General features: G+C 37.2%; 1 protein-coding gene across 1 annotated transcript in view; it reads right to left on the bottom strand.

The window, feature by feature from the left end:
• efna4 (ephrin A4) overlaps window positions 1–16,448 on the bottom strand; it is a 52,754-nt gene that overhangs the window by 16,929 nt on the left and 19,377 nt on the right. The window contains exon 2 of the mRNA XM_065261030.2: window positions 3,733–4,028. Within this exon, the coding sequence (XP_065117102.1) occupies window positions 3,733–4,028 (296 nt within the window). The remainder of the gene's footprint in view (window positions 1–3,732; window positions 4,029–16,448) is intronic.

Here is a 16,448-nt window from a genome sequence, read left to right as displayed (position 1 = left end):
CAATGCAGTGCAATGTGCGACGCAAGTGTCTTTTGCTAGTTTGAACACGGTGCAATTATAATTTTCACTTTTAGCACCACCTTGTTTAAATAGCAAATGCATTTTTGCCCAATTTTGTGCCCATGGGTGTTCTGGTCTGAAAACGAAGTGTGGTCAGGCGCATTGTTGGCGCGTTGCTATTTTGAGGCAACTAAAACGCCATTGACCAACTAAAACCTGGTCTTAAGTCTAAAGTCAATGGCGCAATATTGTTTTTGTTATTTAATGAGCGCGTTAGTAATATGCGCCTATAAACGGGACGAGAAGGCGCGTTTGCTTATCACATGGATGGGCAGCTGAATGCTGATGGCTCTTCACACGTTTGTAAATTCTTTATCTCCTGTTTGTTACAAATAAAGTATTTTTAGAGTACAAACATTTTCTTGAATATTTGTAAATAATTTTTTGAGATAACACAGATCATGTAGGCTATATCCATTCATTTACAGCAATTAAAAGCTTGTTAATTTTATTTCCATGACTGAAAGAAAACGACTTTTAAAGGTTTTAATACCAAAAATTACAGTTTCAATACAAATGAAAGCAACACAATTTTTTAATATCAATCATAAACTGGTGGTCTTCTTCCTCCGTTTAGTTTTTTAGTTTACAATTCTGCCATCTAAATAAAGGGGAGAGCTGAGACTCTGATTGGTTTATTGCACGTTATGCCCAAAACACACTCATTACGAAGATAGAAACAACCCTTTTACATCATGCGCTTGGCGCACAAACCATTTTACCCATTGTTAAATTAGCAAAAGTGGCATCGGACACGCCCGTTTAGACCGTGCGCTTTAGACAATGCAATTAGATCGTTAAAATAGGACCCTAAGTGTTCATTTCTAGCAGAGATGTGAGTGTTGACTGTGTAAAAAATTATTAATTAACTTTAATATTTTTTGAATGATAGAGCCAAAGCCAAAAAGCGTTATTTTGTGCCCCGCTCTCCCCTACTTTTAGGGGGCTTTTAGTGCTTTTGTGTCACTTGTTTCACATGTTTTCTTCACTGTAAACTGTCACTGAAATGGTAATTACAGTATGCATAAGAATCTTCTGATGAGAATCTTCATGCTGTTTCTTTATACAAAATATCTGAATTGTTGGTTTGCAGAAGAAAGAAACTGAAAGGACAGATTGAAAATTAAATTAAAAACTGACCCAAACAACAAATGTAGATCACACTGATCCCTTGTTTTTAGATACAAGATCCAGCTTAAACAATTAGAAAGATAGACACATTGTTACACGGCCTTTAAAGTGAACAATAGACACACATGCATGCATGCACGCATACGCGCGCCCGCGCACGCACACACACACACACACACACACACACACAGACACACACACACACACACAGAGAGAGAGACGAGTATGGGCAGGGGTGGGTTTGTGAAGTTTGAATGGCTCTATGCTGTGTATACACTCTTAAACTTGAACAATGCTCTATTGTCCCAGTCACCACTGCCATAATTTATGTAAAGATAATTTCCTCACATTTCTGTCTCTTTCTCTACTTTCCCACCGTCTCTCTGGCCCTGGTGGTCCCATTCCTTCTTTCGAAGAATTCACTGTAAAAGAATTTTATTGCCTTAAATTTGTAAGATAATCAACTTGGATTACAAGTCTTTTCAACTTAGTCTTTTTTACTTTGACTAGAAATAATTTGCTACAACTTTTAATTAAAATAAAATGATGTTAACTTTTTCAATCTCTAGTCAAGATAGGAAGAAATCCAAGATCCTAATTAAAACATGAAAATTTAAGGCAGCAAAAAATAGTTTACAGTGTCAATCCTCTACTTCTCTCTTGCTTTTGACCGCCATCTCTCGCCCTGCAAGACCCCGCTGTCTGTATGCCCTCCATCCACCCCTCCACACTTCATATTCTCTGTTTACTTCGTGCTCCTACAAGGATTCTTTTGCTTTTCTCCTCTTTACTCCATCAAGCCATTCAGCGCATTACTGGCTTTATCACAACTCTCTCAAAGCTTGCATGCTTTTTCAAACCCTCTTATGATACATAAAGAGTAAGAGTGGGGGGAACGGGGAGGGAGGTGAAGAGCTTTGGCCTGAAAACAAAGCTGTAAAAAACAGCAAAAAAAATCATGTAATTTTATGGCCACAGACCATCTTTCCTTCCTCTTAGGACTCCTGTTGAGAGCAGGAGGGTGGGGCCAAAAGCAAGGAAATAAAGTGAAGGGTAATTTCACATATGCTGTGCTATCCTACCTACCCTCCAATCATTCCTTTTATTGCTGAAAATGTTTACATTTATATACTTGCCAGATGCTTTTATCCAAAACAACTTAAGGTGCATTCAAGTTTATCAGTAAATGTGTTACCTGTTTAAAGAGCTCAGGAACTTGCTGCTTCTAGTGCCATGATTTACCAGTAGTAAAAAAATGATGTGTAAGTCATATCAACCTATATTTTTACGTTATTTTAACTTTTCAAATTAAGTTAAGCATTTTTTACTTGTAAAAAGTTATATATTTTTATAAGTTATATAAAGTCTTCAGCAGTCTAATTATAAAACAGTAAGTTGAAATGACTTAGTCAATGGTAAAACAAAAAAATTCACTGATTTATTTTACAGTGAAAATATTTAAATATTTATAAAACTGTTTAATATTCAAACACAGCAATCTACTATTTATCACTTAAAATAATTTTTTTTGTCAAACATTTTATATCAACATTCAATATTGGTTTCATATGATTTAAATTTTTTGATTTTTAATTAGGATGTTTAAATTGTTTGCCTATACTGTAAAACGAGTGAAAGCTGCTTTATAAAAAACATACTTCTACCGGTAATACTTCTACCGGTAACTTTAAGTAAAAAAATTTAAGGTGAAAAAAATTACTTTAGTTGGTAACACTTAAAACAATTAAAAATTTTCAACTTATAGTGAGACAATTTAAGTTAAAGAAACTTCAAATTTTATGCGTAACCAATTGAAGTAGATCCAACTTGAACTTTTTACAGTGTACATCGAGTGTACAACCCATTATCACGAAATTATGTACCTATAGTCAATATAAGTCATTTAAACATTGCAATTCAGGTTTGTGCGGTGCTGTTAATGCTTATTGTGATAGTGTTGTGCCGTATGATTTTTTACTTATCAAAACTGTGCCGTGGCAGAAAAAATGTTGGGAAACACTGTGTTACTCAACTGTTTTGTCCTATTTTCTTACCATTGTCGCTTCGGTTTAGGGCTAGACTTACATAAAATGACATCCTTACCAAAACAAACTCTAAACCTAATGCCAGGCGACAATGGTTTAAAATCAAAAATTATTTAAAAAAAATTATTCATGAAAAAAGGTATAAACCATTACTTAAAGTGATATCCTAACGCAAACACCAAATCTAACCCTAAACCGAAGCGTCAATGGTTTGAAAATAGAAAAAACAGTTGAGTAACCAATACGTGACAGTGACATGTTCACAGAAAATGTTCACGCAAAAAGGCGGAAAACGTGTCAGTGTCACGGAAAATACTCACAGAATTACGTGACTATAGGTACATAATTTCGCGATACAGGGTTGACATATAACAAAGTTTAACTACGCTAAAAACTTTTAGCTAACAAGAGAGTTACTTGGCTACAGCTAAAACTTTTCAAATTAAGTGCAAGCTACACTTTCAATGCATCTTCCCAAATGCCACCGTTCACTTACAGCTATAGTAGTAATGATGTCCTGGCAGGAATTCGAAGCCCAGGGAGAAGGGTGTGAAGCGCTGGATCTTCTCAGAGAATCTGACAGGGCCGTAGGGAGCGTACGGCTGGTTACACTCCCATCTCTTAATGGCCTCTTTAGTCTCCACACAGCCTCTGAACTGGCCCTCAGCCACCAGGTAGAGAGCAAGAGTCTCAGCGGGACCGGTCGACGGGTGGCTGGCAGGGTAGTGGGGACACAGTATATCCAGATAATCACTCAGATTGACCTGGACAGAGTAATCATCTCCTGTTAACCTAAAAGAGAGGGAGGGAGTTACAGGTTATATTTCTATCATGAGAGAAATTCATTGGCACAATCATTAAAAATGGCATTTTTCCAAGCCGACAGAGCAGATTCGCATGTGTCAGCAGGATCTGCACTGAATCACACTTTCATCTGCGTTTGCTTGGCTGCTCTGTGGAATATTATTAAAAGTTAGCCATCATTCACGCACCCGCAGCTGAAAAACAAATGCTTTAACATGACACAGACATCTTTACTACCTGATGGTATAGATGGGGGGATGTAGCAAAACTGTGTTATAATGAAATAAATCATGCAGGCTGAATCAAGCAAGTTTAAGTGTCATGAAAGTTGTAAACTGCACAGCATGCAGCTTAGGAAAAAAGAACCCTTAGGATTTAAACAAGGTCAAAAGATTCATACAACATAAGATACGGACCATGGCTCTCAATAACAGCTTCATGCTAATAAAGTTTCATTCATCTCCTTAAACACGCACACGCACACGCACACACACACACGCGCAGTCAAAAGTCAAGTTGCACTAATAGGGTAAGAATTAGCATACAATGGCCCTTAGTGAGTAGGTAAATAAATTCATGCTTCATTTGTTTAACCAGTTGCTTGTGTGTAAAAGTCACCATCAATATTAAGGGAAGAGCAATAGGAAAATAAAGAAGGTAAAATAAAAAAGGAAGAAAGTAAAAGAAAGTAGAAGGAAGAAAGCTTTATATGAGCTTGTAAGGTACTTAAAAAGACAAAGGAAGTACAAAGGAAGTACAGTAACGTCTAGAGCAATGGAGATGAAGCGAGACCGAAAGAAAGGTGAGGGTGGAAAGGAACGGGGTTATAAAGCAGGGCAGAGAGGCAGACAAGAGGAGAGACAGACACAGAGAGGGAGGTAAGAAAGGCTGAGAGAGGAGGGCTTCTATTTTAATTAGTGGCCCTGGAGAGAGTTTGGTGGGAGACAGCAAGAAGACAAGATGGATTTTAATTGGTCTTTCTTCGCTGCAAACGTGCGTGTGTGCCAGAGAAGGGAAACGAGCGAGGGATGAGAGGAGGCCACGGAGGAGAAGAAAAGACAGGATGTGGGGAGCAAGAAGGCCGGTCCAGGTCTGTCACCAGGAGTCTTTTGTAAAGAAGCGACAGAGCGATAGGTGGAGAGGAAGGCAGGGATGAGAAAAAAGGAGAAAATGGAAGGTACGAAGGCAGAAAAAATGAGGAGGGGGTTAAGTGGGTGGACAGAGAGAAGACGGAAAAAGGCTAATGAAGGACTCCAGACCAGAGAGATAAAGAGAAAGAGCACAGGAGCTAAAAAGGTAGAGAGAAACAGATGGAGTGCAGAGGGAGAAAATGAGAGAAAAACTATAAACTATCTAACGTCTTTGGCCTAGTTAAAAAACATTACTAGAGTTTACAATAAAGGCATTTATGTTGTTAACAAAAATGGTTTGTCAGGTAACCAGGTATCCTTTTACTTCAGTTTAAGTCAAACAGTTGTTAAATATGTGTGCCAGTCTGTGAAAACCCTAGCTGAAGAGTTTTCTACATAAAATCATCCTACATAATATAAAAACCCATCTGTGAAAATATAACCTTGATATCTTTTATATTGACAAAGATTGAAATCATTGTAAAATTATTAAAATCTGCATTTTTTACAAAATATTGTGGTATTTTTTTACAAACGACTTGCATGTGAGCTTCATTATTTTTAATAAATTGGTTTGATAAATTGATTAATCTTTCATTAAAAACGCTAATATCCTCCCCTCATCGAATCAATCTCTCTTTACTTCCGGTCACAAGATCTGGCGCTAGGGCGCGGCCCAGAAAAAGGTTTCAGCGATTCGCAAGAAACAACTAGCCTGGCTTCGCCCTCCTACATGCTTCCGCTTAATTTTCATTTTGTTTCAGTACTACGTCTGGGACTGCTGTGTAGAGTTTTGTTTGACTCTGGGCAGATCCAATAGTTTTAAACTTCAACAGAGGAGCCTCCTTAACGGAAGTGATGCTTTGCAATGGAGTGTGGCCAGACTCTCTGTACAAATGAAATGAATGTACGAGAGTCTGGTTGCACCAGGCTAAGAAACAACATGGCCCAACTTTAAATGATCCAATCAGATCTGGATGGCCTTTTTTCTAATTTCAGAAGCTGTTTCACTATTAGAAAAATAATACAATAGCTTCCGTTTTATGCCGACTTAAAAATTCAACGGCTCGTAAACTTAGAATTAGATTTTAAGACTTTAGCCTGGATTTCACAGACAGGGTCACATAAAGGTATAATAGGATAACAAATACTAAAGGTCAGATGAAGTAGAAATTTATCCCTACACTGTAAAAAAAATCCGTAGAAATTACAATGTTATTGCAGCTGGGTTGCCGGTAATTTACCGTAGATTTACATTTATGTTATTTACTGGCAAGAGTTTGTTCAAAGTTAAATAAATTTTAAATATTCACAAGTCTTTATCTTTACAGAATAAAACTATACAATAACAGCCTCATGCAAAGCATTCTGGGAACCAGAAATCATCATCAACCTTTTTCTGTTTTTTGCTTCAGATTTTGTTTCCCAGAATGTTTTGCTTGATGCTGTTTTTTTAGTTTTACTCTGTAAAGACAAAGACTTGTAAATGTTCAATGTTCATTTAACTTTGAACAAAATGTTACTAGTAAATAACATAAATTTAAATCTACGGTAGATTACCGGCAACCCAGCTGCAATTTCTACGGAATTTTTTTTACAGTGTACTCTAACATTTCCACAATTTCACTTTTTACAGTGTACAGTTAATCTTATACTTACATAAACTCAAAAAAGTTTATGATATACAGCTCACTTTTCTTATCAAAGAACATCAATAATACCCCTCCCCTTCATTAAATAAAGATCATCTCATCAAAACTATCATATCATCATTCACACAAGATCTGACAGCAAATGTCATATTCACAAATAGTGGCATGCTTGACCAGTGATGAGACATTTATAAGTTGATTATTAGCTGTCAAGAACAAGAAAGTGTCATCAATCAGTCACTTATTAAATGTTAGTGTTAAATAAATAAACAATGCGCCAGAATAAATTGAGTTTTTTTAAATTGAGTGAGGATTTATTCTAAGAATCAGGTTTCATGTTTAATTGTATTAAAGATAATTTTTTTGGTAAGGTGTTGGCTTATTAGGAAAATATTTGTTAGGCGCACACTTAATCGTGCACAGAACATATAAAATTATTTTAATTATATATATATATATATATTACCTATAGAGACCAGTGGGGACTCATGACTTCTTTTCCGAGGAGGCACAAATGCGAAACTCGTAAAAACATTGTCATGTGTGTAGATCGTGATTTCAAAATATGTGCCTGCTACAGGTGCTTCATAACCGTTTATGATAAAAGAGAAGCTCGCATTTGCTAGATACTCACTTAATCTCATTTGTAATCAAAGTTTAGCTTTACGTGAGTGTCTTGCGAGACGTGAGCATCTTTTTTATCATGAACCCGTTCAATGCGTATGCAGCATGGACATATTTTGACATGATGCATGATGCCCATACACTCTTAAAACGTGTTAAAAACATCACATCTCTGTGTTATTATTGAAACGACAGATTTTGTGTTACTTTTAACACAACTTGTGCTATATTTTAACACAAAATGACATATAATTTGTTAAAAGCTTAACGCACAAAGATGTGCACAGTAAATCTTTTCTAAGAGTGTAGGTTCCCATGATGCACCGAACACATACAGTAGTTTACATGACAAGCGACGCACATGACACCCCGAACACATAGCTAGCTTTTTGGCCGCCACTGATAAAAACAAAAGTGGAACACAGAATTTAAACGCATTTTTTTAAATAAAATAAAAACAAGTTTTGGAATTGCAAAAATATCTATAATAAAAATATCAATTTGTTAAATTAAATACGTTATACGCATGCAGTAAATTTTAAATATGGATTGTAACCATAAAGACCAAGTTTAAACACAAAGCAAATACTTGGAGTAGACTGTGGTTTATCTGGATTAAATTAAGTATGTAACCCACATCTGGTTAACCCTACTGGAGATAAGGTTAGCAGGACTTTAAAAATGTGTAATCATGACATTATGGAAATGCGTGTACTGTAGCTGACCTTTAGCAGTGTGACTAAGACAGCATTATTCTGTAGTCAAAATATACAGTTATAATAAACTCCTATACTACCAATAATTACATTTAGCTGAAGTCAGAAGCATGCTCTGGTCTCAGGCAGCAGGAGTCTCTTTTTAAATGATGGTGGGGATGAAAGAGCAATAAAAAGGGTAAAGGAAATATGTTTACTGTTCTCACTCCTGCTCCACACAGCCACTGGAGTGATGAACCAGCGACCTGATCAATACTTGTGACACAGTATTGGTGATCAATCACCAGGACAGGCTGAATCGATCAGGAGTCAGTCAAACACAACTCAGACGAGACCTTCTGATCAATTTCTCTCCTGTGTTCAACACCCTGAGCTGCATAACATCTCTCAATTAACACACACACAGATTTGTTTTATCATATTTGTGATAGTATACTTCCACTGAGCAATGACCATTAACTAAAATATCCTTACAACGGACACACACAGCCACACAAATATATCAAAACATTTGTTTATTTAGAATAATACGTCCTCATTAGTTAGTGCCAAATCTGCACACAAACAAATAAAGGCATGCTGTAATCGACTGCTCTTAATCTATTTACTCCAGAGCTAAAAATAAGCTTATATAACAATGAAAATGAACTGATGCATTTGCATATTACTTTACATAAGGTTACTATGAGTGAAAAGGTGATATAGAGCAGGAAAGAGACTGGAGACATAAAGCAATCAGCAGAGAGAGGTTAAAATGTCGAGCTGTCAGGCGGGGTAAAAAAACACCCTGCATAATAGAGAAAAGAATCGGGGGTCCTGTAATATATGTGTGGTAATCATGGTCATATTCAGCGCTGATAATGCATTCACCTTCAAGGAAAGACCTGCCATGTCCTTACGGCTTCTCCGTGCAAAAGATGCACCAAATTATGTTGAAGAATAATTTTTGGTATGAGCACAGTGCTTTTGGTTTAGGACTCTATGATGGTCATATTATTTTGAATTCATCAGTGTTTTCCTAATGTCTGTCAGCCTCAGAACAGAGCTGTGACCTATTTTCAACTTGCTACAAGTTCTGCACAACAGAAAACCTTTAGAGATTAAAGGAATAATTCACACAAAAATGAAATTTTCACAAAAATCATTTTCTCACCATCATTTTGTTCCAAACCTGTATAAATTACTTACTCAGGGCCGGTTAGATATTTGGAGGCCCTAGGCAAAATTTATGTTGAAGGCCCCTTACACCCCTCTAATTTTCAGAATAATCTGAGAAAGTGCTTATTCTACCCTGTAAGAAATAATTTAAGCCCTACAGTGATTAAACATGTTTCCCCCTTTAATTTTCTGTTTTTTTATAGTTAACAAATTGATTAAATTTATGTTAACATTGAATTAGAAATAATGCGAAACCACATGTGTTAAACATTTTAGGGCATGTCAAATGTGTTGTTGTTGTGGATGCAGTAATTTATTTAAAACACCACCTTTTTGGGATAACACAGGATAACAGTTTTGCTTTCTCCAAAGAGTAAAATTAATAAGACAACACTACATTGCACAAACTCTAACTGTAAAAACTGTAAAAAACTACAGATGAACACCTCCTATTTTTATTTTTATTATTTTTTTTATAAGCTTGCATTCCCATCTTACTGAATCAATATACAGTATAAAGTTATCTACTATGGATATATTCATATGTATTTCAATACCTTTTTATACCTTAAAGGAGCAGTATGTAAGAAATTTATATTAATTAATCATAAAATGGCCCTGATATGTCACTAGACATTAAGAAATCATTTTCATTTCAAATACTTATATCACTGACAACAGTGGTCTGGCCAGGATATTGTCATTTAAAATGTGGAGTTGCAGCCCTCAACTGATGTTTATGTTGTCATTTTGTGTATTGGCCACTAGTTGGGTGATTGCAGTACCAGTTTTAGCCACAAGTTTTGTTATTGCAATACCAGTTTTGGCCACAATCCTACATACTGTTCCTTTAAATATCCATACAAATCAGCTGCCACCGGAAGTTAAACAGACAAACTACTAAGCAGAATAATAGTAAAAAAATAAAAATATATATGCATCATGTTTTCATGATTTGAAAAATAAAATAAAGTGTAGAGGATAGAGCTGTCACGATCAATCGTGCAAATGTGCGCTTTCTCAATGAATGAATTTTAATGAATTACGGTGACATCCCGGCACATCCCACAGCCAGGAGGCGCTCTCGTGCAGAAACCCCATTTGTTCCACAGAAGAAGTAGCATTACAAACGCTATAGAGGGAATGCATTGACGTCACTTTCCACGTGACCAAGCGGGAGCTCACCCCTGTCGAGTGGCAAACCTTCAACAAAATGGCTGGCTTTATAGCGGCTGCGGCGCAAATGCTAGTAAAACTGACTATTATCAGCTTAAATTGGATTTAGTTGGACTTTATAGCAGAGGTGGACAATACAGTTACATTAGTTACATTTTCAAAGCATCTGTGCTTTATTAGGATGTTTGTATTGGGAAAATATTTTACTTCACTATTCTAAGGGGTTGTGTACACCAAAACTTTTACGCCCGCGGCCGGCGCATGTTTTCAATTGTTTCCAATGGAAGCTCGGCGTTTTTCAAATAAGCCAGCAGCGAGCGGGTTTTTTCCTCGCTGAAAACCGGCGCTCGGCGGTTTTCACGCGCTCGGCGCTGAGAGTCTAGAGTTGAAAGAGATTCAACTTTGGGAGAAAAGCTCCGCTCGTCAATGTCAGTTCTCACACGGCCACCCAATCACAGTGGAGCAGGGGCGGGACATTACCACAGCAACCAACCGGCTCGCAGCTGAAGTATCACAGCTATCAAAGCGCTCAGCTGATGAAAGCTGGCACTCAGCTGAAAAACAGCTGGCATTCGGCGTCCTCAAGGCGTTTTCAGACGCGTTTAAAAGTTTTGGTGTACACAGCCCCTAAAGCATAGAATCATACTTTGTATTCTTTAATATTGCATTTTAAAATGTATTTAATACATAATTACATTAAAATTGTGTACATTTACTTGAGTAAAAGTGCGTTAATATACTTAAATATTAAATGTAAAACAATCACGTGTATTTATGAAATGTAATAGAATAAAATTTATGATAATATGCTTTGGAATGTACGTTTTCCAAAGAAAAACTGGGATAAAATACAAATACTTGAGAAATACTTTTAAGTAGAAAGTAAAACCTCTGCTTGATAGTGACCCTAGCAACTTATCAACCCACCTGTGGTCTGTGGATGTTGGAATGAACGATCAATTTACTTCTCCTTTCGGTGTTTTTTTGGAAGTCCTTTAAAAGGATAGCTCGGAATTCTTGTTAATCTGTCAGTACAGTCCATCACACAAAAGCTTTTTACCATTTCGACGTGTTTTCGCCGATGTCACGCTGTACTCAAATGCTGCCACTCTGTCTTTTGCCACTCAGTGAGCGTAACCGCAGTCCCTGTCACCGACGGTGACGTCATATAGATACCCTCTATTCCAGGAAATGTCTATAGGAATATTTATATCGCTGTCATATCAGGTATTTTCATGATAATAAAGAATATTTTGAATGATTTTGTTTAATGAGTGTTGCTTTTTTAAATGCACATTATAAACAACTTCGACTAATAATCGATTCTAAATTGATTTCAGAGGCTCTAGTAGAGAACTTACAAGATATACAGACAGTTTACTTTAGGTAACGCCAGTTTTGATTGCTGTTTGACTTTAAATACGAACATTTTAACTTGACAATTTTGATAGTCTGCTCCCCACGCGATGCTATCGTGCACACGCTTTCAAGGTGTCTAAACAGAGTCAGCAGTGCTCAAGTATGATTTGTCATGAAATGATGTAAATACACAGAACAAAGCAAAGTTTATTTTTAAAACACTCTATTTCAAAATACTTGCATCATGTGCTGCACTGTCTTTGCATGCCGCTTTTGCGAAGCAGGAAACAAAGGACGTGATAGCCGTTTTCAGCGTCACTCAAAGTCGCTCAGCTGCAGAGATTTTAATGTTGTTCATCATATAGACTAGGCTTCTTTAACTTCATGAGGCATTGCAAGAACCAACAGGTGGATGATATCAAAGCACCATGAAAGTGAATCGAGAAAACAGGTGGTGTCGCATAAAGTCAAACTCACCTTAAAACTTTATTTATTGCTGTCAGTAGTGATTGTCGGACTAGCGCACATGGATTTAGCAGTTATGGAGGCCCTTCTCCAAGCTTGAGGCCCTAGGCATTTGCCTACTCTGCCTATAGGTAGCGCCGGCCCTGTACTTACTATATATTTTGAGCAAGGTTTGTAACAGTTTTGAAGCACCAGATTTGTTGGATCAACTTAAAAAAAAGTAAGTTTTTGAGTTAATTCAACTTAAGTTGTGTAAAAGTTGTTAACTAATATTTTTCAGTTGAATTAACTCTAAATTGTAAAGCAACCGGGTAACTCACTTTACTTTTTTTTACGGTGTATGAAAATCAAAGGTGCTCCTGCTTTCTGCTTAATTACAAATATCTTCCTTTGTTAACAAAGAAATGTATACAGGTTGTAACAACTTAAGGGTGAGTAAATGATGACAAAATTAAAAAAATTTGATGAGCCATCCCTTTGAATACAGTCACAGCAGGCCACACTACAAATCTATATAACGTCTGTAATGTATATAGTGCTTTATTAAATCCTACAGCAGGCAGGAGTCAAACTGGAGTCATTATACCATTATAGCAGGCGCTTCATGGTTTTAATAATAGAACATATTAATAGTAAAAGTAAAAAAAAAAACGTGAGTGGGTGTATACGCATGAGGGTGAGCATGAATGAAGATAGGCCGACCGTGCCAGCAGCACCTTTGATCCCTTTATAAAAGAGAATAATTAAAACACGAACAATTTCACAACCACAGCGGAGGAATACAGAGCAGCCGGGACAAAGCGTGCATACCAAACGAGCTACGCTATCTAGCTGCGCTCTTACTGTACACGGCGACATCATTGCTAAATTGACCTGAAAATGAATCAACAATGCTAGACTATCCACAGCAAAACATGCTGGGAAACAAATTTGGGGTGTTTGTGGTGGGAACAAGGGCATGGAGTGGAGCTGATGAAGGTGAGAGTAAGGGACTCTGATGGGCTCGGCAGTCGAGGAACCTGGAATGAACTCTGGAGCAGATCAACAAGTGAAAGGGCACAGTGATGTGAAGCTGCCCTGAGGCAAGGCAATATCAGGGTTATCTGAACATCTTTGATAACAGAAATAGAAAAAGTTTTAAAACCATTGGATAGAGCAAAGTCTCAGTGAGACAGGTAAGCTGAAGTGTTCTTGAAAAGTTAGAGGTTTTGGTAGAAGTTTTAGGGCTTAGAGTACTAAAGGTGGGCTGGCATGCTTGGTCAAGCTGAACTGCACTGTGGAAAACCACCAGCATGGGGATACAGAAAAAAAAAATGAAGAGAGGAGGTAAAAATATTAGAGACCCTGGCAACAGGAGAGGTGTCTGTAAAAGAGACTAGAGGGGTTAGAGAACAAGTGAGACAGAAAAAAAAGGGAGAACACTCATATCCCCAAAGGGATTTAAATGCTCTACTGACTTTTCAATAAATGGTCTCTACATCAGAATCAAACACAGAAGTGCAAATAACTAAGAATAAGAAGAAATATATAATCTTTTAAAAAATTCATAGGCAGGTACATTTATGCATTTAGCGGACACGATTACCCAAAACTTTAAATTTCTTATCAAACACAGGTTTCCTTGCAAGTGTCTCGCTCTCCGACTGAGCCTTAGTGGAAAATGTCTGAGTTTGGATTGCTGGTCAATACTAATCACTGTCTTTAGTCCAATCACTCCATCTTTCATTCATTGCCACACACTCTTTCACTCACAAATATTTCATGTAATACACATATGACCTTTATCAAAGTCGTTCTCTTATTCACCATTAACCCTCAACCCTAATCTCTCTCACATTCTTCCTCGGCCCACCTCTCTCCCTCTCATCAGTTCATGTTAGTCACCGGGGTTTGACAGCCACACTGCAGATGTAAGAACTCATTTAAAACGGGACTTACAAACCAACAGTGAAGGTTTTGGTCAAATCACTCAACTGTGGAATGCTACGAATACAAAGGAGTTTACACCAGGGGTCCTAAACTCAAACTACCTGGGGCCACTGGCCAGGTGATGTTCTTCATTGCGGGAGAGCTGACGAGTTACAACAAATACATGTCCCAACCATGAATTTTAACTATGTGAAGTTACTGCAGGTGTTCAATGTAAATTGCAGGAGGGTTTTGCCAGATTTGCCAGGTGGTGTTCTCCATCGGTCCCAGTTAAATACGGTCAGAAAAAATTGTCAAAAATGGTGCACAGTTGTCACTGGGGCAGTACTCTTAAAAATTTCTTATTATGAACAGATATGTATACATTTGGTACCAATATCTACCTTTGAGGTACTAATTTGAACTCTTCATGTGCAAAAGTGTATTTTTGAAAGGGTACCACCCCAGTGGTAGTTGGGACCATTTTTTCCGACAGTGTACAATCAATGTCTACACACACGCACACCTGCGCGCACACACACTATTTGAAAATATATATATATATATATATTTTTTTAACAGGAAAAATTAAATGTTTTGCGTAGCAGTGCTACATGTCTAAAATAGAAGTGGGGAAATGAAGCGTCTGTCAACTGAAAGTGCATCGCCGCTATGGGCTCTCCTAGTGTAGACAGCTCCATTAATTATAATGGGACTGATCTAGTTTTGTTTGTTGTAGACGCACGTAACCAAACTTCCTCTTTGATAAACACGAGCACACTGTACGTGTTTACATCAGTGTTTTGGGTCTACTATAAGCTCCCTGGAAAAATATAATTAGGTGTCTATTTACCAATCCTTTAAGACAACAACAAGATAAAATTAAAGCCCAAACCAAAATGCTGAAAGTGAAAATGAATTTGAAGTATTTTGTAAGTATAGACAGTTCACACTTGACAAGGCATATAAAAATGCTCACACACGGCAGATTTGTCACAGACCCATAGTTTCACACCTCTGGTTTACACAGACATGCCTACAAATACAAATTAGATGCATGATTTACCCAAAAATTGCAGAAATATATTGAAACTGGCTCCAGTAGTTGTCTACAGTAGCAATTCCCAAAATCCTATTTAGTTGGCTCTCATCCAACAGCACAGAAGTAAATATTTTATGTTTTCTATAATGTGGTTCACAAAAGGAACATTTTAATTAGTAAAATATTTATAAACTGATTTGTATCAGAAATATGCCCAGTTTTGCTCATAAACCAATGAATTTGTGGTGCATTTTGTCTTTGATTTTATAGTAAACAATAAATAAGCAGTAATTATGCAGGAAAAAGCAGGCAGACTTCTGGGATTCTCAGTCAGATGAAGAAAGGCGCGCACGAGCTCAATAACAATCACAAATCCAAATGCACACATTAACTGCCTCAAGAAAAAAAATCACCCGATCTGTGCCACAAATTTTCCCCCCTATCCCCTCCTGTGATAAACCAGCCTAAGCTCCAGCATGTGGCGCATCTCCAAATCCCACGTTAGTCCCAAAGCTGGCCCAACAGGGGCTTAGCTCCTCACGCAACTCTGATGTGGTCAACTGTTTAGTGTGTGTTTGCTCATTGAGCCGTGTTGTGTCTAACGTGACTCTTAAGGCAGTTCAGACAAACACCTACTTGGCCTCCTGCTTTGGCCATCTGGTACCCTCTATATCCCCCCCTTTTTCATTTCTTTCCACTTAGCAATGATATTCATTCGACAAGCATTTCCTCTGCGCTGCTCTCTGTGTCTATTTATGTGACTTCCAAGCAGAGACACATAAGCAGGCTCTATGGCATTATTCTGAAAGATTTTTCATTTTTCTTTGTTACCTAAACCTGAGGGAACACACACAATACCAATAACAACAATACCAATAACGAATAGTGATAATAGTGATCTCATTTTAGTTCTTTTGAGAAGAATGAAAACAACATAACGTCTATAGTGCAAGTTATATGTGAAATCTATGAGAAATATTATTATTAGTAGCTTTAAAATGTGATCCTGTAGCTTAATGGGTAATATACTGCATTGGTGTAATCCCTTATTATTTTAGTACCTTCATAAAGAAAACATCATAACAACTGTAAAATGCAATATAACGTGTGTGGGATATTAAAATTAATATTACTAACTTGTTACTGTGTAAATTTGTTAATGTACCTCAATGGGCATA

Source organism: Paramisgurnus dabryanus, chromosome 13, assembly GCF_030506205.2.
Source record: "Paramisgurnus dabryanus chromosome 13, PD_genome_1.1, whole genome shotgun sequence".
Taxonomy (NCBI): Eukaryota; Metazoa; Chordata; class Actinopteri; order Cypriniformes; family Cobitidae; genus Paramisgurnus; species Paramisgurnus dabryanus.
Note: the sequence above shows the minus strand (reverse complement) of the source record. Positions and strands in the feature narration are given on the sequence as shown.